Consider the following 21,929-nt stretch of genomic DNA (forward strand, 5'->3'; position numbering starts at 1 on the left):
CCCCCTTCCTTCCTTCCCTCCTTCCCCCTTCCTTCCTTCCCTCCTCCCTTCCTTCCTTCCCCCTTTCCTCTGCTCTTTAATTCATTAACACATAACTTTCCCCTCCTTGTTGTCTCCTCCATGTATATACTGGTTGGTTCCTCTTTGTCAAAATGTCTCTAGTTGAGACATCATGTGAGGTCTTCTGGAAATGGGATACCAGTTGCGAAATACCATCCTGCTCTGCCTGACTTGGGCTGGAGTTGGGGGAACTGAGAACTCAGGGGATGTGCATCCACAGCTGAAAATGACCAGGAACACAGAATTCCAGGGCCTTAAGAAGGTGGAAGCAGACCCACCCTGGAATAGAAGATTAATTGTGCATAAAACCATGGAGATGATGCTGACCAGACCATTGCAGGACCAGTTCGAGATGATTATTGGAGCTGACTGTGCTGTTCTGCACGTAGCCCCCCCTCCCAGCCTGTATATACCTGAGACTCCCTTTTAAAATTTTTGTCCCCTAACCAGCAACTTGGAGATGGTCTGAGGACACTAGTCCACCATCTTCCCAGGTTGCTGGCTTCCTGAATAAAGCACCTTTTCTTTTTTCAAAAAAAAAAAAAAAGGATAAGGCCAAAAAAAAAAAAAAAAAAAAAGGATATGCCCTTCATTATCTCTAGAATTACAATTTGCTTCAAAGCTTCTTTTAATATTAACAGCCACATCAGCCTTTTTTTGGTTAACGTTTGCATAATGTATCAGCTTCTGTCCTTCAAATTGTTCTGTGCCCTTATGTCTTAGTTGTATGTACTGTAGACAGTACACACGGTAGTTGATTTTTTTAAAAAAATTTTAAAATTTTATTTATTTATTTTTGGCTGCATTGGGTTTTCGTTGCTGTGTGTGGGCTTTCTCTAGTTGCGGCAAGCAGGGGCTACTATTCGTTTTGGTGCGCGGGCTTCTCATTGCGGTGGCTTCTCTCGTTGCGGAGCACGGGCTCTAGGCGTGTGGGCTTCAGTAGTTGTGGCACGTGGGCCTCAGTAGTTGTGGCTCGCGGGCTCTAGAGCGCAGGCTCAGTAGTTGTGGCACACGGGCTTAGTTGCTCCATGGCATGTGGGATCTTCCCGGACCAGGGATCAAACCCGTGTCCCCTGCATTGGCAGGCAGATTCTTATCCACTGCACTACCAGGGAAGCCCCACGGCAGACGATTTTTAAAAATCCATCTAACATTTAATTCACTTACACTTAATATAATTATGTAAATGCTGACATTTTTAGGCTTAAATCCTCCATTTTATTATGTGCTTGCTATTTGTCCTGCCATAAACTAATTTTCCTTGTGTGTTTTTTTTTCTTGGATTCTTTTGGATTGAATTTTAAAATAACTTTACTCCTTGCTCTCTTATTTAGGAATTATATATAAATTATAATTCTCCTACTGTTTTTATAGTCATTATAACATACACAAAGAGCGAACAAATATTTTCCCACTGTTTTACCCTTTTCATTTTCCTAAAAGCATCTTTTATAAGTTTTTTTAAAAAATTAATTAATTAATTATTTTTATTTTTGGCTGTGCTGGGTCTTTGTTTCTGTGTGTGGGCTTTCTCTAGTTGCGGCGAGCGGGGCCCACTCTTCATCACGGTGCGTGGGCCTCTCACTGTTGCGGGCTCTCTTGTTGTGGAGCACAGGCTCCAGACGCGCAGGCTCAGTAGTTGTGGCACACGGGCCTACTCGCTCTGCGGCATGTGGGATCTTCCCAGACCAGGGCACGAACCCGTGTCCCCTGCATTGGCGGGCAGATTCTCAACCACTGCACCACCAGGGAAGCCCTAAAAGCATCTTTTGATAAGCAGAAGTTTTTAACTTTGATGGAGTCCGATTTATCAGTTTTTTCCTTATGGCTAGTGCATTTTATGTCTTCCCTGAAAAAGTGTTGCTTAACCCAAGGTTACAAAGATAGCCTCTTAACGTTTTGTCTAAAACTTTATGGTTGTCAGTATCTTGTACAGGTCTACAATCTAGCCCCAATTAATTTTTATATATGATATGAAAGAGGGACTGAGGTTAAATTTTTTCACCTTTACCCAGTTGTTTCATTTGTTGAAAAGGCTCTTTTTTCCCCCATTGAAATAATAAAAGCTGACTAACAATCTTGCAGTAGATGAACAAAGTAGGAAGACTTTACTAATTCATTTCAAGACTTACTCTAAGGCTACAGCAATTAAGAATATGTGGTGTTGGGTTAAAGACAGATAAAAAGACCCATGGAATGCAACAGAGAAGATCCACACAGACAGTTTTTTGTTTTTAAAAAGATGTCAAGGTATTTCATAAAGTTTATTCAGTTTACCTAAGAATCCTCAAGCCCCCAAAGAAAGGATGTAGAATTAAGTGTTAAAGGCAGGTATTCTAACCTGTCAGGAGTTAATAGCCAGGAAAACGTGTGAAGAAATCATAACGGAGCAGACACAAAAGCCAAAGTATTTTTAGAGGTTAGTGCTATTTAGACTAGAAGCAAAGTCCTTCACATCTCTAAAAACATAGGTTATCTCCACAATATAGTTCACTAATACATTCATAATACTTTTGTTTAATATTTTGAAAAATAGTTTCCCTTTTAACTGCTCCATGAGGTGTAGAGAGAGGGCAGTCCACCAACCATCATTAACTTGCAAGCTAAAGTTATGTTCTGTATACTCCAGATAAGAGGGCGTGAGATTATCTAAAACATTTTGGGAAGATTCACTCTCAAAATCTTTAAAATATATTTTTTAAGTTATGATACTTCATAGGATAATAGGAATTTAAAAATTTTACTTGTACAGCATATTTCTAGACAATGTCTAAGAAATGCCATCAATTGTCTCTATAAGAAGCACTTGTTTCCAAAATGTCCCATTTTGGGGAGATTTTAACAGGTGGGACAACTTGTAGTCCAATGCCAATGGAACGCGCCTTTAAGAGGTCTTTCCTATTCTAAGACCACTGGTAGCTCATCTAGGCTTTCCTAGGTGAAAAGAATGCGGAACACATGTGCTTTTACAAATTGTTACAATGATACCTTTTGTTTGGTTGGTTTTATTCAACTACCAGGAATGTGGTAAGATATTAGAAATAAAGTCTCATAGAGTTTAACGTCACAACAGACGCATGGGTTTAGTGTAAACAAGCACGCTGTCCGCACGGCCTTAGAACATGTTTACCTACGGCTTTTGAGCTCCTTCGGGAGCTAAAAATACGTGAGTTTAAGTTGTCAACACTGAGATATCAGAGTAGCAGCAAGTCAGCAAGTCAGCTTTTACACACCTCCTGAAATAGTTCAATAAGCTTAGTGATTAGAAGATACTTATGTGCTTTCGTTCACCTCTCTGACTCATCCAACAAGTAAGAAACATGTTAAGGTTATGAATGAAGCTTTTATCCCAACCCTGTAGGTAGAACAGAGAGGTGTTACAAGCAATAAGACGGAATGACATTTTATTAATGCTTAATACAGCAACACAACAAATTATACACGGAGCACACAGTATTATGAAATAAATTAAACGGCTGAAAACAAACAAAAACACCTGGATGTTTACCGTCAATTCAAAACTGGAAGGAAAAAAATGAAAAAGCAGAAAGTGTTACAAAAGAAATTAATCTGAATAAAAACACTGAACAAAACTTTAACTGGAATTTAAAAGAAAACCAAAGGTTTAATAGTACAAATGCATAAGAAATTTGTAAAATATTCAAAGGACATAAATTGATATGAAGCTTACAGGTTGCTGAAACATAATTAATGTTGAAAGTATTTTCCTTTCTGAAAAAGTTTAAACTGAGACCAATTTACTTACCCAAGCTCTGTCATGCCATCTACAAATTCTTTTTGCTAAATTCACATAGAGTCGCGGCTCTGAATTTCCACGCTATACCCAAAACGGTGATACTGGCAGGATCTAGGCTTAAAGCATCACAAAACTTTCGCATTCCATCAATTTCAATTTTATTTTCATCTTGTGGGTCTACAGTTAAAGTTAAGGGAAAAAGAAGTTAAAAATTTGGATGTTTTGAAAAGCATTACTACAATGGGTGGTAAGACATACCTCTACCACACAGTTCTGGCAGGTGTGTTTCACATACATCAATCAATGCACTGCAATTTTCTACCATATGTGAAAGAAATAGCTACAAATAATGATTTATCCAGAAAATACTCTTTATTTTAAAAATCTAGTTTCCTGGGTTTGTTAGGGAGGAAAAAAATCATTGAAACTTCTTTGAAGACTTCATCGTTAAGAAAAAATTAATTAATCTCCCTAAAGTAAAATAAAATTTCAAGTTTACAGAATTTTACCCTGCCCAAAGGCAAACTGCTACGAAAAACACTCTAAAGTATTCAAAATATTTTAAGTTTTTATCACCACCTTGTCAAAGCAAAAGAAAGATGTTTTTCTTTTAAAAGTGATTTCATTTGCTATAGTGCTAATCACTACTGTACAATATACTTATTTTTCAGTCATTTAGTTTATGCACCCACATTTAACAGCTTAGAAATTCAGGCTCCCCCCGGTCCCCCGGCAATTTCTCGTTTAGAAATAAAATTAAGGAACTTAGCATTTCTCCATGGGAAAATCAAACCGTGAAATCCGTTAAAAGAATCAGCAAGGCCTCACCAAGCGAGGCCCTGTGGCCTCAGCCTGTGTCTCCTGACCAGCATCACAATGACAGCCCACCTGCTGCCGTAGAAGGTGCGAGAAGCAGGCCTGCGGCACCTTCCCGCTAAGAAAGGGCAAGTGTAACAAACTCTTCTTCCACCACACAAGATCGAACTCCTAAGTGCTCAACGCCACATTTATATACACATATGTTGTTACCAAAGGAGAACAGCTGACCTACCTTAAATGAGCAAAATCACGCAGACCCTTCCAACTCTACGCGCCTGTGTCCGTGAGAACCTGCCGCCGTGGGCTCATAGGACAGAGGTTCCCACACACCTCGTGACTCAAGCCTGTGCTCCTAACATGACAGACCTTCAGGATAACAGAAAAATGGGTCTACGATGCCCTCACCTAATAACCGTCCTGATAAACTTCATATACAATAATTTTGAATGCTTTAAAGTAGTTTGGAAGCACTCATGCATTTGTATACATTGTGTAGCAGTGATTGTTCTAGTTGTCAACAGTCTTTGAACTATACATCTATGGTTAGGGCCCAAAATGGTTGTACCATATGTCTACTTTAAATGACTAGAATTGCATGAATAAAATTAAATGATAAGGGATGAAGCTTAAAGACTAAAGATAATTTTCACATAAAAATATTTTTCCAAAGGCAGCTGCACATATCTGAATAACTTTTAAAATCTGCATAGCATATGACTTACAAAATTAGCTCAGTAATTAACTTAGCCAAAAAAATGTAAAGCACACTGAAAACAATGTTCATTTTTGGAGAACTACAACAAGTACAAATCTGTTTTTTAAACCACAGAACATGTTTCTGAACCAAGATTTTTTTTAAAAAAAAAGAGGAATGCAATTTTCAATTGATTTTTTGGATATAAATAGACAGATTATACACAGTATTTTCAAAAGTAAAAAATGAAAATAATAAATAAACAAGAACTTAAAGCCAAGGGAGTTACTCTGTGTTAATACTTGTTTAAATGAGGGATTTTATTTTTTAAGTTTTGGAAAGATAAAATTAACCTTAGAAACTGCTAGAAAAAAAAAAAATCAGCTCTTGAATCGTTGCCGCCTCTCCCATTACAGGACAGACCTGACATCTGATGTGGAATTTAAAGCCTGCTGAGCAGTGTGGATCTGCACAGCCTCGTCACGCAGACTTATTTTTGCAGCATGACTGTATTTTGATAGGGAAAGCTCCATTCTAAGTGCCAATTTCAATAAAAATAACAACTGTCCCCAACTGACAACACAAAGGTTTTTTTGCCAAGAGTTCTTCCAGAAGCTTCTGCAGCTGGAGCTGTTCCAGGGCTCCAACACCACCACACGGTGTTAAGGGCAGGATACCTGTACCCTCATGTCAGAATTACTCTTACGATTTGCTATCGTTCTGAAACGGCCTTCTCACCACGTATTCCTGCCTACGTGGAAGTGCTGGGGAAAAGCACTGTCTTAACGAGGGTAGCCACCTGGCCTGGACACCAAGCCTCCGAGCAGTGACCGCCCGCAGCTGACCGTGGGCACACGAGCCTCCGCCCAGGCCATGTGCAGGAGGGCTCGCTGCTCATCAGTCCTCAGACTTTTGTGCAGCCGAACACCTGCACGGGAGGGGAATGCACGTCGGGGGCCCTGGGATGCAGCACGGAGACTCCAGAACAGCCACCCTGCTCCCTGGAGACGGACGCAGCCGCCACCGCGCCCCTACCTTCGTACCTGTTATACGGCGGCTCCAGCTTCTTCCTGTCCAGGTTCTCACGGAGTCCTTGTGGAACGAGGCCGGGTTCTGGAAGAAGCTGTCCGTGGCGCGTCCGGTTTCCACTCACTTTCGGCTAAGCAGTGGATGGCAGTTCTCTCACCAGCCTGAGTGAACGCCATGAGCTGGTGGACCTTGTCCTTCTGAGATGATTTAAGCTTATGCTGTGGGAAGCAAAAGAAGCAGGAAAGCCGATGAGGCCAGTCCAGAGAGCTGTTTCAGCTCTATCAGTAACTCCTATATTGTAACTGGACTTAATTTTTCCTTGGGTGACTGGACTTCACTTCAGAATTAGAGGAAGCCAAAGCCTTGTTCTTCATCAGTTAAAAAGACTGCACAGCCTTCTGAAAATTCAAATGACAGCATCTACACAGTAACAAATATACAGAGTCTAATCTCCCCCAAATTAGAAGAATCAATGTTTTATACAAAATACATTTCGATCTCTATCTGGTTCACTTTGCATGAAGGAGGACGTTAATTTTTTTCTAAGTCTAGTGAAATCCCTCTTTATAACACGTGTACCCTCTGATGAAATGTGGCTCACCCGAGGCCTGACCACATCACCACGGCCCACCTGTGGGTCCTCCTTGGCTTCAGTTAATTTCAGGCCCTAATGACCAGGAGGAGGACCTCATGGTTGGAAACATCATTATTTTAAGTTTTTCTCCGTTTAAAATGAGCAGAACACTGATGAAAACAAACACACATAACAAAGAATTGTGTGAAAAATAACTTATAGAAGTTCCAAAAGCAGGCAGAAAAAGCCTGTTATGATTAAAAGAAGATGATACTAATAATGAGAATGCCTGTGTACATGAGACAGAAATAAGATGGAAAAATAGGGCAGAGGCTGTCGGTAGGTAGTAAATAACAAAACTGCCATGTAACAGTACTATATATAGTATATCATGAAACCAAATAGCATTTTAATGTTTCCAGGTATTGGATGGTTAAGGTTTTATTTATCTAAGGTAGCCTGATGAAAACAACAGCAGAAATGACAGTCATTCACTAATTTCTGTAAATCAAAACAGACTTTATAATCTACTGGGTGCTAATACTTTAAAAGACACTTTACACAATAATATGATAAGGGGAAAAGTTTTACTTAAAATGATTTATACTCAGTCTTGTTCAAAAAAAAAGATGAGCTTATAGAAGCACACAGAATAAATTATAACTTACAGAAATATGTAACTGGAAAACAAACTGTAGATGAGGAAATCAAGAAGAGGAAATAAGGAAAATAGGAAAGCCAGAGACAAGACATGATAAGGAGAAAAGTTTTACTTAAAATGATTTATACTCAGTCTTGTTCAAAAAAAAGATGAGCTTATAGAAGCACACAGAATAAATTATAACTTACAGAAATATGTAACTGGAAAACAAACTGTAGATGAGGAAATCAAGAAGAGGAAATAAGGAAAATAGGAAAGCCAGAGATAAGACACATATATATATGTGGTATAGATACCACATATATATAAGAGTTGAAAGTGAGCTGAAAATTAGGCCCTGAGCTTCTCAGTTGCCAACGTAAAGAAGAAAAGGGGATTAGTTAGGAAAATCTGTTTTCATAAGATTTAAAGACCCACCAGTGGCCCCAAAGTGGCCCAGCTCCTCCTGGCTCTGAAACTGCAAGGAAGTGGAGACATGAAACGTCCCCTTTGTACCAGACCAGCTCCTCACCGAATGCCACCAGTAAACAGCAGAGCAAGCTTGCAAAGCTTTTTGCTAAGGCCTCCCTCAGTGCCTGCTGGTGCCAGAAGAGCAGAGGCCAACTGAGCAGGAGTCACACTGCTGCAGTCCACACACACTGCTCTCCAAGTGTGGCTGGGGGCCCCGGGGGCCTAAGACCTTTCAGGGGCTGCGTGGTCACAAAAGTATCTCCAAATGCCTCCAAGCCGTTACTCACCTTTCTCACTCTCATTGGTGTATAGCAGAGGCTTCCAGAGGCTGCCTGACTGGTGACATCACAACAGACTGAACACAGAAGACTGTAGAACCCAACTCTGATTAAAGATGTTTGCAAAAATGTAATGTGAATATATAACGGGTTTACCATTGTTATTTTTAAACACATATTTTGAAACTTTCCATTTTAATTTCTAATATGGTTAATACCAATGGCTACAATCTCAATAATTTTTTTAAGTGTACAGGGGGCCTGGGACTTAGAAGTTTGAGAAACACTGATCTAGAATAACCCAGGGAATTAATATTTTGGCTACTTAGAACAATGACTTGATCATTTGGGGTCCTGGGTCCCTTTTGGAATCTGATGACAGCACAGATCCTTTCTCCTGGAAAACGTATGTGGTTCACAGGTGGGCATATGGTTTGGCACAGAAATTCAGGGTTTTCACGGAGCTTTTAGGACCATCCTGGCTTCTCAGAGGCTGAGGGAAGGTGGAACTCGGGCTACGAACCCCGGAGCTGGGTCAGGAGGTGCTGGTCTCTGCCGCAGTGAGAGCACCACGCAGACAGGCGGGCAAACTGTGCTCCACGCGGCTGCATTTACAAACCCGCGGCTACCCTGCGGCTGCAGCCTACAGTCCGGGTTCCAGGGCCACACGCAGAGTGCATATTCTCTACATTATTTCCTGAAATTGAGCCTTTGAGAAAAACCAAAGAGTTCAAGGTTCTGTTCTCTGGGAAGATTAAATTTAGCTCAGTGTGGTCAGATCCCAAATGCTTTGACAGTAAACTGACAAAAGACAATGCTGGCATCTTTGATGACACCGATGGCTTCCCCAGGGAGGTGGGCAAAGCCAAGGCTGACCTCAGACACCTTAAGACGGTGACAGGTGTTCGACCCCAAAATGGTGCACCGTTCAGGAGAACCATGACACGTTTACCATGGAAACTGCCATCAATGCTAGATTTTAACATTCTGTCAGGCTTGTAAAGGCAGAATTCGGTACATACATACAATGAAATTCAGCCATAAAAAATCATGAAGTACTGATATATGCTACGATATGGGTGGGCCTCGAAAACATTATGCTGAGCAAAGGAAGTCAGACACAAACGGTCACACACTGTGAGATTCCATTCGCGTGAAACGTGCAGCACAGGCAAGTCCTGAGACGGAGGGCGGACGGTGTGGCCAGGGGCTGGGGGAGGGAGGCGTGGGAGGGACTGCTGACAGGTGTGGGCCTTCCTTCGGGGGATGAAAACGTTCTGGAACTAGACACAGGCAGCGGTAGCACAACGCGGTGAAGGTCCTACGCACCACTGGACTGGACACTTCGAAACAGTTAACTTTATGTTACGTGATTGCACCTCAGAAAATTCCACCCTAGCACCCTGAGACTCTCCAAGATGAGCCAACGAGCCACGTTTGCTCAGGTGACAACCATTCAGTCGGCAGACCCCCGCCAAGGAGATGCTGCCCAGCACCTGGAAGACAGGACGAGGTCCTTTGACAGTAGAGTCTCTCGCAGCCCCTCCCAAACCGTGAGCAAAGGGCTATCTGGCCGTATGAAGGAGAACGCTTTCTGGGAAGCCTAGGAGGAGAGGCATAGGGGCAGCACGTGGCCCCAGGCCACCCAGAGCGGTCTGAATTGTGGCCGCGTGAGTTACAAAGTGGGGAGAAGTGCAGATGATCAGTCTATTCCAGGTGGTAGGACCTGTCTATTCCAAGACAGGTCCTACCACCTGGAACCACGAAGTGGCACAAAGGCACCGGTTCTGAATGAGCAACAGCAGCCATGGGTCCAAGCCGAGCCCAGAGCAGGTCTCTGGCCAGGATGAAAGCGGAGGAGATGGTCAACAAAGTTCCGACGATTCAACGTTACCCCTACAGTGATTAAAACAATAACGAATAGCTAAATCTAAAGACTACATGTGCTTCACGCCCGAAAGGGACAAAGAGATTCAAGTTGCAATTTGTAAAAAAAGGGACCTGGCATAAAGCTTTCTAAAAAAAAAAAGCCTCATAAACTAAACATTTACCAGGGAAAGAAAGCTCTGGGTCTACTTAGGACTAAATCCATCTAAAATTAATAAAGGTCCATAACCTGGAAGGGCCACAGCCTGCCCTTCAAGCTCTGATGGCCTTCACTAAGGCTCACCACGCCAAGGAAATTAAAGTATTAACGGCACCTTTTAAGTGAAGTGGGAGGGCTTTTTCTACATTTCTTTGTTTTACCCTGTTAAAATGTACAAAATTCTTGAAATAAAAATCTGGACAATCCAGGAAAAACATCAGATAAATTCTCTACCTCTGCAAAAAGTCTCAAACATTTTAACTGTGATCTGGGCACCAAAACTGACCACATACAAAATGAAAATGTTATCCTTAAAATGCCCTTCCAGAGACACTGAATACAACAAGATCTCCTCTTAGGGTCAACTTACAAGGGGCTGCCAGGGCAACCACACTGACCCAGTTCGTGGCATCAATTCAGTCGCTTTGACGGTTTCAGGTACAGCAGGCGGGGGTGGTGCATGGAGTCACACCAAAGTGCCCCCTTTCACTCTCCTTCCTCTCCAACCTCCTCAGCAAGTCAGGCTCCTGCCCACCCAGCCCCTTCCCCTTAAGAGCTGGGGCGTGCGGTCTCGCCGGCCAAGGCGGGCGCACTCGGCGGGGCAGTGCAGCTGCTGCCCCAGGGCCGGCGTGAGTCCCCCGGCCGCACTGCGGACCGCCCGCTCCTGGTTTCTGGGACGACTTTCTCGGGCCCTCATGTTTCTCTGACCGGCGCTTCTCCATCTCCTTCTTGGCTGCTCTTGCCACCCAGAGGTTTGTTCTCACGCCTCCCCTCTTCCGGGCACGTTCTCCCTGGACCACCTCTCTCCGGCCTGAAAGCCTCTCCCCGGCCTCCCGCTACCACGAGGACAAAGGCTGCCATTCCTCCCCGTGACCAGATGAGTGCCCGTCACAGCCTCCCGCCGCGGCTGCTCCCTGGCTCTCTGGGCTCCGCGGGGCCCTCTTCCCATTCCTGTCCCTCCCACCCACCATGGGCGCCGCGCACCGCTGGCTGCCCCACCCCCACTCATTCTCGAGAGTTCAGCTCAGCTCACACCGTGTTGCCGCGGCCAAGCCTTCACTGGCTGGGCATCTGACACCACACACCCCACCCTGCGGGTTCCTGGAACCGGTGCCTCTCCCTGGCACTTATCCCAGCTGTAATAACGTAGCTGCGTGTTCAGTGCCCGTCTCTCCTGCTGGGACGTCGGCTCCATCAGTACCAAACGTCTGCCTTGCTCAGCGTCGAAGCTCCGGCACCTTGCACACCACCTCGCTTGCACGCAGAAGCCACTGAATTTACTAAATGAACATTGAAACCCTTCAACTACCGTGGTTTCCACGACGTTTCAAAGTAACTGTACGTTTCCAGAAAGCCCGCTCTCTCCTGGGCTCCAGATCTACGTCTCTAACCAACTAGACGATCCCGCTATCTCCCCCTCCTTAGTGCATCATCTTTCCGCACAAACCTGCGCTTCCTTCTACAACCCCTATTTTGGTCAATACCATGACCGCCTGCTCAGACGCCCCAGCCAGGGCCTGCGGAGCCCTTCCTCTCCTTTTCTGAACGGCTCTGTGAAATTCCCCACCCTTCCCCCCTCTCATGCCCCTTGTTACTACCGACAGTCTTCGTTCAAGTCTTCGTCTCTTCTTGCCGAGCTATTACCACCGCTTCCTAGTTGGTCTCCCCTACCCGCCGTTCTGACCCCCTCCCATCCAAGTCCTGTCCTCGGGACAAAAGGCGATCGCTTCGCACACACCCCTCCTTCTCAAAGACCTTCCAGGCTCCCGCTCTCTCCTGGGAGACTCTGCCCTCCTCGGCGGGGAACACGAGGCCCTGCTCGGGAGCCCTGCCATTCTCGACTCTGAAGTCCACGTTCCGGCAGCTCTGAACCACCGGCAAGGCTCAGGCGGGATCCGGTCCACCGCATCTCCCGGCAGGACGCCCGCCTGCCCGGAACGTCCTCCCTCCGGGGTCACCCGGCTGCTCGCGCTCCCGAGGAGGCAGTGCTCGGAGTCCCCGGCCCGCTCTGTGCCTCCGTCTCGTCAGGCAGCACCGCCGCCAGCCCCCGACCCACGACCTCCGACCCCAACCCTCGGCCCCAGCAGCGCCTCGCCGCCCCCCAGCCCCGGATGCCCGGGAGCGGCCGAGAGAAAGACGAGCCGCGGGCCACCTACCATTATCCCCGCGCTCCCCAGCTTGTCGCCGGCCCCGGCCGTCTGCGCAGGCGCCCCGGCCCGGCCGCGCCATCCCCGTCCCCGTCCTCAGCCCCCGGGACACCCGCCCAGGGAAGACAGCTACCAGTCAGGCCAGGACGGCGGGACTCCAATTCCCGGCGTGCACTGCGCCGCCCGGGGCCGCCGGCATGCAGGTCCCGCAGCGCCTCCCACTCCCGGCGTGCACCGCGCCGCCCTGGGGTGGACGGAACCCACACGCCCGCCTCCTTAAAGGGGCCGCGACTCCCTCTCGGCCGCGTCGGCTCAGAGGGCATTCGAGAGAGAGAAAGAGAGAGAGAGAGAGCACTGCGGGCCTCCTGGGCCCTCCCCTTGCCCGACTCCGTCCCCGTCCTCGTCCCCGCCCCAGGGGCGGCCCCGCCGCCTGGAAAGGGATGCGGAGAAGCCGCGTCCCGGTCCTCCCCTCCGGAAAGCCGAGCCCAGGACTCGGCGCGGTCGGAACGTCCGGGTGAGCGTTAGGCGCGGGTCTCCGGGTCCGGCCTGAAGTGCGGCCCTCGGGGCTTCCCTCTCCTCCCCTTCCTTCCCTGGGGGTCTCCTCTTCTTGGGGGTCCCTTCTCCCTCTCCCTGGGAGTCTGGTCTCCCCTCCCCCTCTCGGGTCTCTCCTCCCCGGGGGTCTCCCCTTCCCGAGGATGTCTTCTCCCCCTCCCTGGGTGGGGGGTGTCTGGTCTCTCCTCCTTAGAGGTCTCCCCTCCTCCTTCCCAGGGATCTCTCCCCCTTCTCCCGAGGTTCAGTCCCCTCGGCCTGACTCAGCCCCCGCCCGCTCCCTCCTCCTCCGGGCTTTGCGCCGAGGGCGGTGCTGCACCTGAGCGCCCTTTTCCAGACCCCGCACCTGGCGGCGGCCCCGGGGTTGCGGGGAGGGCGCGATGGGGGCGCGGGCGGGAGCTGGCGAGGCTTCGGATGCTGCGGGCCACTCGGTTGGACCGTCTACACTCTCCCGGCGCCTGATCCCCGGGTCAGATCTGCGGAGGAGCCGCCGCTCCACGAGCCCCTGGGGGTCCCGGCTCTGCGCGCCGCTCCCCGGTTCCCGTCGGACCTCACCCGTGGTCCCAGTTCACGCTCTCGTCCAGGCGTCAGGCGGCCCCGCCAGGTCCCAGGTCCCCTGAAAAGGACGCACGACGTGCGCCCCGAGTTTCCGCGTGATTCGGGGACTGCCCGTCATCCAGCTCCGGGGAGCCGCTCCGAGGAGGGGGGCCTCGTGGAGGGTCGCTGCCTGTCACTGGGACAGGTATCCCCGTGAATGACTCTAGCGCTTTCCTAAGGGTGGGAAGATGCAAGGATCTGGTCTGTAAATGTTGTCCCTAAAGTGTAACCGTCGAAGGGCCTGTTTTCCCAAAGCGCCCAGGCCTCATGCCATCCGGGGTCTGCGCTCCCCTCGGGCTGCGCTGTGGGCGCCTGGCGCCCGATTGCCGGGGGAGCCGGATGGCGAATAATGTTACTCAGTTCACAGCCTTTTTATACGTTTTTCTGATCATTTTTCCGGCCAGAGCGTCGTACTGTCTTACTGGTTCCAAATTTCTTTTATAATATAAATTTTTGAAAAGATAGTGTCTCAGTGGTTGGATTATTAACGGAATACTGAGTTTTTGTACAGTTTAATTAACATTAAATACTTTAAAACTTTTTATTCATAAAAATTTTCTTCTTTCCTTCCTCTTCCCCTTTTATAACTCATTCTCCAATTTTACTGATTAGAAGTGAACCATAAATTGTATTGTAAGTGCTTATAAGTGGTTTTAAGTGCTTTATCTTTTAAGAAATAGAGTTTACATCATCTAACTTGTTAAAGTGTAAAATAGGCTTTTCAGGTAAAATCCTTCGCAGGTTACACTGAGGTAGATCGCTTCCACTGGGGCTTCTTTGCTTCCCTGGATCTTTCCACAAGCTTCCCCCTGTGTTGCCCGTTTTGTGCCTGGCCTGGATGTTCTGGTGGCATCAGGAAGAGATACTGCAAACAACCCTCCTGCCTTCCTTTTTCCAGGGGTCCTGCACCCGCTAACCCCGATCCTGCCCCATCCAGGCGGCTCGCTATGGAGTCCCTGCCTGGAGCTCCCATACCAGCTCAGCCCCCCCTCTCTCCTTTAGGGTCTGGGTTCAGCTGGGGAGACTGCCAGCCCCTAGGGTGGGCTGTCCCGGCAGCTGGGTCCCACCTGGTCTTGATGGCCTCTGTCCACAGACAGAGGCTGCTGTCAATAAACCAGACAGACTTTCAGCAGTTGGATCTGATGAATCTGAGGTGGTGGGTCTGGAAGGTCCTGAGGAAGAGTGACGGAGGGGCTTCTGGCTACACGTATGCAGGAGGCTGGGGGGCAGGGCTGCCAGGTTCTCGCATTTTATTTTAGCCCAGTGTGTAAAGTGGAAAAACAGGGCCGCTGCCTCCCCGCCCCCCATTCTCCGGAGGGCCTCCAGCAATGGTCTAGGGCTCTGTGGTCCAGCAGCAGGTGTCCCAGGAGAGTGCTGCACACCCTGCAGTCTCGATAGAACTCAGAGTGGAGGTGAGAGAGAAATCTTAACCTGGTGACTTTGCTCTGAAAAAACCTGGTCTTGGACTTTTTTTTTTTTAATTTTACTTATTTATTTTTGGCAGTGTTGAGTCTTCGCTGCTGTGCTGCTATGCACGAGTTTTCTCTAGTTGCGGCGAGCGGGGGCTACTCTTCGTTGCAGTGCGCGGGCTTCTCATTGCGGTGGCTTCTCTTGCTGTGGAGCACGGGCTCTAGGCGCGCGGGCTTCAGTAGTTGTGGCTCATGGGGTTAGTTCTGCGGCATGTGGGATCTTCCGGGGCCAGGGCTCAAACCTGTGTCCCCTGCATTGGCAGGCAGATTCTTAACCACTGCGCCACCAGGGAAGCCCCAGATCTTGGACTTTTTATGTAAAATTATTGGAAGTTTCTTTGTTTTTGAGTAGACTTAATAATGAACCCATATGCCTTTTTGTTCTGAATCATTTATACAATTTTTTTTTCTTAATCAAATAATCTCATTGATTTTAAAGTTAGTTTTGGGATTCCTGTTCTGCCTTTATAAAAACAAGCAAAACCTGCTAGAAAATTGGCAAAGTTGGGGAGATATATTTTAATTAATATCGGAATTTGTATAAATAGAAAATTTTAGGAGGGAGGGTTTGTGCTCAAAGTATTGATTTTTGCTGTCCACTAAATGAAAAGTAACCTTGGGTTTAGTTGAGTCAGCCTGAAAACCTTTGGTTTTAGGGCGTTTCCTACTTTAAAATATTAAAATGTCACAGGCATGTTTGCCATGCTCTGCAGTGTAAACAGTGCACATTACACACAATAGGGGTGTAGTGGGATACAGGAAGCACTTATATAGAGTTTTAAAAACTTTATTTTGAGATGATTATAGAGTCACATAAAGTTTTAAAAAACAATATAGAGAAATCCTATAGCATATACATAGAAAATCCTAAAGATGCCACCAGAAAACTACTAGAACTTACCAATGAATTTGGTAAGGTTGCAGGATACAAAATTAATGCACAGAAATCTCTGGCATTCCTATACACTAACAATGAAAAATCAGAAAGAAATTAAGGAAACAATCCCATTTACCATTGCAACAAAAAGAATAAAATACCTAGGAATAAGACTGCCTACGGAGGCGAAAGACTGTACTCAGAAAATTATAAAACACTGATGAAAGAAATCAAAGATGACATAAACAGATGAAGAAACATACAACATTATTGTGAAAATGATTATGCTACCCAGAGCAATCTACAGATTCAATGCAATCCCTGTCAAATTACCAATGACATTCTTTATAGAATTACAACAAAAAATTTTACAATTCGTATGGAAACACAAAAGACCCCAAATAGCCAAATCAGTCTTGAGAAAAAAATGGAGCTGGAGGAATCAGGCTCGCTGACTTCAGACTATACTACAAAGCTACAGTAATCGAGACAGTGTGGTACTGGCATAAAAACAGAAATATAGATCAATGGTACAGGATAGAAAGCCCGGAGATAAACCCATGCACATATGGTCACCTAATCTATGACAAAGGAGGCAAGAACATACAATGGAGAAAGACAGCCTCTCCAATAAGTGGTGCTGGGAAAACTGGACAGCTACCTGTGAAAGAATGAAATTAGAACATTGCCTAACACCATACAGAAAAACTCAAAATGGATTAAAGACCTAAATGTTAAGACTGGACACTCTAAAACTCTTAGAGGAAGACATAGGAAAAACACTCTTTTTTTTTTTTTTTTGCGGTACGCGGGCCTCTCACTGTTGTGGGCTCTGCTGTTGCGGAGCACAGGCTCCGGACGCGCAGGCTCAGTGGCCATGGCTCATGGGCCTAGCCGCTCCGCAGCATGTGGGATCTTCCCAGACCGGGGCACGAACCCGTGTCCCCTGCATCTGCATGTGGACTCTCAACCACTGCGCCACCAGGGAAGCCCGGAAAAACCCTCTTTGACATAAACCACAGCAAGATCTTTTTTGACCCACCTTCTAGAGTAATGAAAATAAAAACAAGAATAAACAAATGGGACCTAATGAAACTTAAAAGCAAAAGCTTTTAAAAAGCAAAAGCACAGCAAACCATAAACAAGATGGAAAGACAACCCTCAAAATGGGAGAAAATATTTTCAAATGAAGCAACGAACAAAGGATTAATCTCCAAAATATACAAAGAGCTCATGGAGCTCAATAGCAAAAAAACAAACAACCCAATTAAAAAATGGACAGAAGACCTAATAGATATTTCACCAAAGAAGACATACAAATGGCCAAGAGGCACACGAAAAGATGCTCAACATCACTAATCATTAGAGAAATGCAAATCAAAACTACAATGAGGTATCACCTCACACTGGTCAGAATGGCCATCATCAAAAAATCTACAAACAATAAATGCTGGAGAGGGTGTGGAGAAAAGGGAACCCAAATAGAACTACCATATGACCCAGCAATCCCACTACTGGGCATATGCCCTGAGAAAACCATAATTCAAAAAGAGTCACGTACCACAATATTCATTGGAGCTCTATTTACAATAGCCAGGACATGGGAACAACCTAAATGTCACATGATAGATGAATGGATAAAGAAGATGTGGCACCTATATATACAATGGAATATTACTTAGCCATAAAAAGGAACGAAATTGGGTCATTTTTAGAGATGTGGATGGACCTAGAGTCTGTCATACAGAGTGAAGTAAGCCAGAAAGAGAAAAACAAATATCGTATATTAATGCATATATGTGGAATCTAGTAAAATGGTACAGATGAACCTATTTGCAGGGCAGGAATAGAGATGTAGACGTAGAGAATGGACATGTGGACACAGCAGGGGAAGGAGAGGGTGGGACGAATTGGGAGATTAGGTTTGACATAAATACCATGTGTGAAATAGATAGCTAGTGGGAACCTGCCATAAAGCACAGGAAGCTCAGCGCAGTGCTCTGTGATGACCTAGAAGGGTGGGGTGGCGGGGGGTGGGGGGAGGTCCAGGGTGGGGGTGATGTAGGTATCCATAGAGCTGATTCACTCCATTGTGCAGCAGAAAGTAACACAACATTGTAAAGCAGTTATACTACAATAATTAAAAAAAAATTTAGATAATTTCAGAAAATACAGAGAAATCCTATAGACCCTTCACCCAGTATCCGCAGTGGGAGCTCTTGCAAAACTGTATCATAAGCAGGAGCTGGGAGAGATACAGCCCACTGCCCGGTCCGGGTGCACCAGGGCACATGCACGCATGAATGTGTGTGTGTAGATCTGTGTGATTCTGTCACACGTGCACACGCGTGTGGCCACCACCACTGTCAGGGCACAGAACGCGTCCACCCCACAGGGTCCCTCCTGCTGCCTTGTTACGTCCACAGCCGTCGCCTCCCGCTTCCCTGGGCCCTGACCCCCACTGTCCCTTCCCCGTCTCTGCAGTTTGTCATTCTAAGAAAGTTGTGTAGGGAGCTCCCGGTGGCCTAGTGGTTAGGATTCTGGACTTTCACTGCCAGGGCCCAGGTTCAGTCCCCGGTCGGGGAACTGAGATCCCACAAGCCTCGCGGCCAAAAAAAAGAAGAAGAAAGAAAAGAAGTTGTGTAAATGGCATCATGCATGAGCGTGGCAGGCTCTCCTCTGCCTTGAGGTCGCCCGGGTTACTGCGTCAGTCATTCAAGATGTGGCAATTTTAAGCATTCATTATAAAACCACAACAAATCCAGAGTGTCTTTTATTATAATGAAAAATAACAATAACAAAATAACACTATTTACTGAAAAAAAACATGTTACAGTTTAGTAGTCTGTAGGATTTGGTAGCCGAGTTTGAAGGTAAAATGAGATGTTTATGAAAAAGGAGTGGTTCATATCTTAAGGTCTGTAAATAACTTCATGTTCATGGTAAAAGCTCTTTTCAGTGGAAATATTAGTATGACTACAACTAAAATCCTCAGAGGTTCTTCATAAAAGTGAATAGCTGTCTTCGGTGTTTTGAGGAGAGGGATAACAAACTTCAGGAAGTTGTCTGAGGGAGGGGCCTGAAATGGACAGAGGGGTGTTACATACCAGCTGTGCAGCAGTTTATTTTCCTGAAGTTTGAAATCTGTAAAAGAATCACTTTCTGAGATCTTTTGGAGAAAATGTGCGTGTCTAGGTCTGTGCAGTTAACAAAGCACCTGAAATTTGTGTCTCGGTTCTGAAGAATACTAAACGTGTGCACGTCTGAAGTATAGCTTGAATTCTTTCTTTCCCTTGAAACGGTAGGAGCTTAGGAATTGAGTTGATAAAATAACAGATCAGCGATATCGCTGGTTGTCTGGGTGATTGATCAATGGTTTGTTTGCTTAAGGTGGTAACGTTTACTTAAGGTTGTATTAAAACTGTGCCAGTGAACTCAGTAACTCAGACAGCCCTACTCGTTTATCCCACCTCGTTAGGAAGTGCACTGTCCTGCATCCGTGGATCCTCTGGGAGATGCTGGGACCCAGAGTATCTAAACAAGTATTGAAATCGGACAGTTTCCTGACTTTTTACCCAGAATAGTGAGCCAGTGTGCAGTCTTTCGTGGGTGACTTCTGATTGTCATTCTGAACCCAGGTGGCTCTCCTGCCCTCAGCGGTCGCCTCTTCAGGGTCTGCTGAGGTGCGTGGAGCAGTCGACCCCCCCAGGCCGCCGGCTGCTGCTCTTTGCTGCGTTCGCATGTGTGTCTTTGTAAGCTCTGTCGGTGTCCGCTTTCCATTGGCCGTCATTCCTTGGTTTGGTCAGGATTCTATCTCTAGAAGTGCACGCTCTTGTTTTTGCTAATCTACTTTACCTGGGAAACCAGATTAAACTCATTAGAATTGGGATTACCAGTGAAACGAAAATATATATATTCTAGAATAGCATGATTCCCTGGAAAGGGTGGGTCGGGTTGGGTTTGGTTTTCTTTCTGACATGAGGACTTGGGCCTAGTTGCCAGGCGCAGTGGGTGTATTTCAGGGCGCATCTTACTGGGCTCTCCTGCATTTGTCACCTCTTCCGTCTTTGTTCTCTACCTTCCTGCCTCCGAGGTCATTCTTTCTTGGTGACCCTGCTGACCCGGCCTCCACCTGCGCCTCGATCAGCCCTCCTCTGGGTGACACAGCTGCAGCTCCCCCCGCTACTGGGGCCGGGGCCCTGTCTGCGCCCTGCCGCCAGGAGGAGCTCACAGGCGCTGCTTGAAGTCTTCCTTAAGGGAGAAGAGGAGGAGCCTGAATCTGCGTGATAGAAAGTGTTTGAGTGTGGTTGTAGTTTGTGTTTTTTTTTCTCTCTCCTTGACATCTTGCTAGCATGTAACGGTAGACTGACGTTGGAAATTTGACGGAATTCCAGGTGACTCAGGAAAGCAGATGGTACGGCCCAGCCAGCTCATAGCAGTTCGGCTCCATTTCCCAGCCCCTCGGACCTGGTTCCGGGGCCCCTCGTCTGTGACGGGGGAAGCAGGTGGTGTTTCCCGGCCTTTGATACGTGGACCCTCTTAAATGGAATTGGTTTTTGTCTTTTGCACATGGTAGATTTAGTAGATACATGAGGCTGAGTTTCACTTTAAAAAATTGCTTTTAAATTCAGATGTAAAATCTTTAATCTCAGCTCTTCATCAGACACCGTACTTTAAATTCAGCATTTGATTATAATCTAAGTGCAGCAGATAGTTCAGATGTTGATCTACGAAAAATAACGTTTTCCTCGGAAAAGTGATAGTTTTTAGTAATTATTTAAAACTTTAATCTCATTAGCAATGAGTCATTGTTCAGCTATGTGTGTCAATAAATCTTTTTTTCAGCTGAAAATGCGTATCTCAAATGCAAGCCCGACTTAGCAGGAAGCTTTGGACTGCCTTGCCCTGTCCCTGAAATTGGATCATGAAGGTGCTGGGGAAAAGCCACCTCTGGATGTGGCTCCCATTCCTTCACCTGCTGGCCAGCGGCGCGGAGCACGAAGAGGTGGTGAGACACGCCATCGAGTTGCGCCGGGGCCAAGGGGCGGCCGTCGCCCAGAGGAGACAGTGGGTCCTGGACGGTTGCAGAAAGCTCTCCGGGCTTCTTCGCCAAAAGGCTGTGGTTCTTAACAAACTGAAAAGCGCAGTCAGAGCAGTGGAAAAAGACGCCAGCCTTTCGGACGAAGAGAAGCTGTTTCAGGTGCACATGTTTGAAATTTTCCAGAAAGAGCTGAATGAAAGTGAAAACTCAGTCTTCCAGGCCATCCATGGACTCCAGAGAGCCCTGCAGGGCGACTACAGGGACGTGGTCAACGTGAAGGAGAGCAGCAGGCAGCGCCTGGAGGCCCTGCGGAAGGCAGCCATCAAGGTGGGTCCAGGGCGGGGTCGGGGTGCGCCAGCGGAGGGGGGCTCGGCAGGTGGGAGCCGCCCAGGGCCTCCGATCTGGCCCAGCAGGTGCAGGGGAGCCGGTCCCTTTGCACAGTCACTTAGCAGAGCCACATTTGAGCACTTCTAGGGGTCTCTCATGCTTTCTGCAGGGTGGGGATCCCTGGGTATTGAAAAGAGTTACTCGTGTTCCCCCAGTGAACTGGCGTGGAAATAAGCCCATTGTAATTGCTGTCAGGGTTTTGAGCTTCTGATAAGAATTACTTTCAGTGTGAAGGCTGACTTTCTTCAAGGCCCACATGCTGAAAACAAAAATATTAAAGGTAGTTTTAAACAAATGTATACATTTGAATTAAGGATTTTGATGAAGGATACTTTTATTTTATTTTTTAATTTTTATTATTTTTTAAAATAAATTTATTTATTTTTGTTTTTTGGCTGCGTTGGGTCTTTGTTGCTGTGTGCTGGCTTTCTCTAGTTGCGGCAAGCGGGGGCTA

At 46.5% G+C, this 21,929-nt stretch overlaps 1 protein-coding gene and 1 long non-coding RNA gene across 10 annotated transcripts in view; one reads left to right on the forward strand and one right to left on the reverse strand.

Moving 5' to 3' along the window:
• The window catches only part of LOC102994265 (uncharacterized), a 22,207-nt gene extending 10,070 nt beyond the window's left edge, over positions 1–12,137 (reverse strand). Inside the window, exons 1-5 of one of the 8 annotated variants that reach the window (XR_003682702.2) lie at positions 12,011–12,137; positions 9,459–9,665; positions 8,332–8,428; positions 6,374–6,577; positions 3,827–3,994 (exon numbers count right to left, since the gene is read on the reverse strand). This is a non-coding gene — a long non-coding RNA (uncharacterized lncRNA). The other 7 variants (XR_003682701.2, XR_003682705.2, XR_003682699.2 and 4 more) reach the window with 7 other exon arrangements.
• An 843-nt stretch (positions 12,138–12,980) lies between these two features.
• TMCO3 (transmembrane and coiled-coil domains 3) overlaps positions 12,981–21,929 on the forward strand; it is a 31,359-nt gene continuing 22,410 nt past the window's right edge. For both annotated transcript variants that reach the window (XM_024117458.3, XM_007116841.4), the window contains exons 1-2: positions 12,981–13,069; positions 20,893–21,415. In XM_024117458.3, the coding sequence (XP_023973226.1) occupies positions 20,972–21,415 (444 nt within the window). In that variant the 5' untranslated portion in view covers positions 12,981–13,069; positions 20,893–20,971. The remainder of the gene's footprint in view (positions 13,070–20,892; positions 21,416–21,929) is intronic.

This window comes from Physeter macrocephalus, chromosome 13 (assembly GCF_002837175.3).
Source record: "Physeter macrocephalus isolate SW-GA chromosome 13, ASM283717v5, whole genome shotgun sequence".
Lineage (NCBI taxonomy): Eukaryota > Metazoa > Chordata > Mammalia > Artiodactyla > Physeteridae > Physeter > Physeter macrocephalus.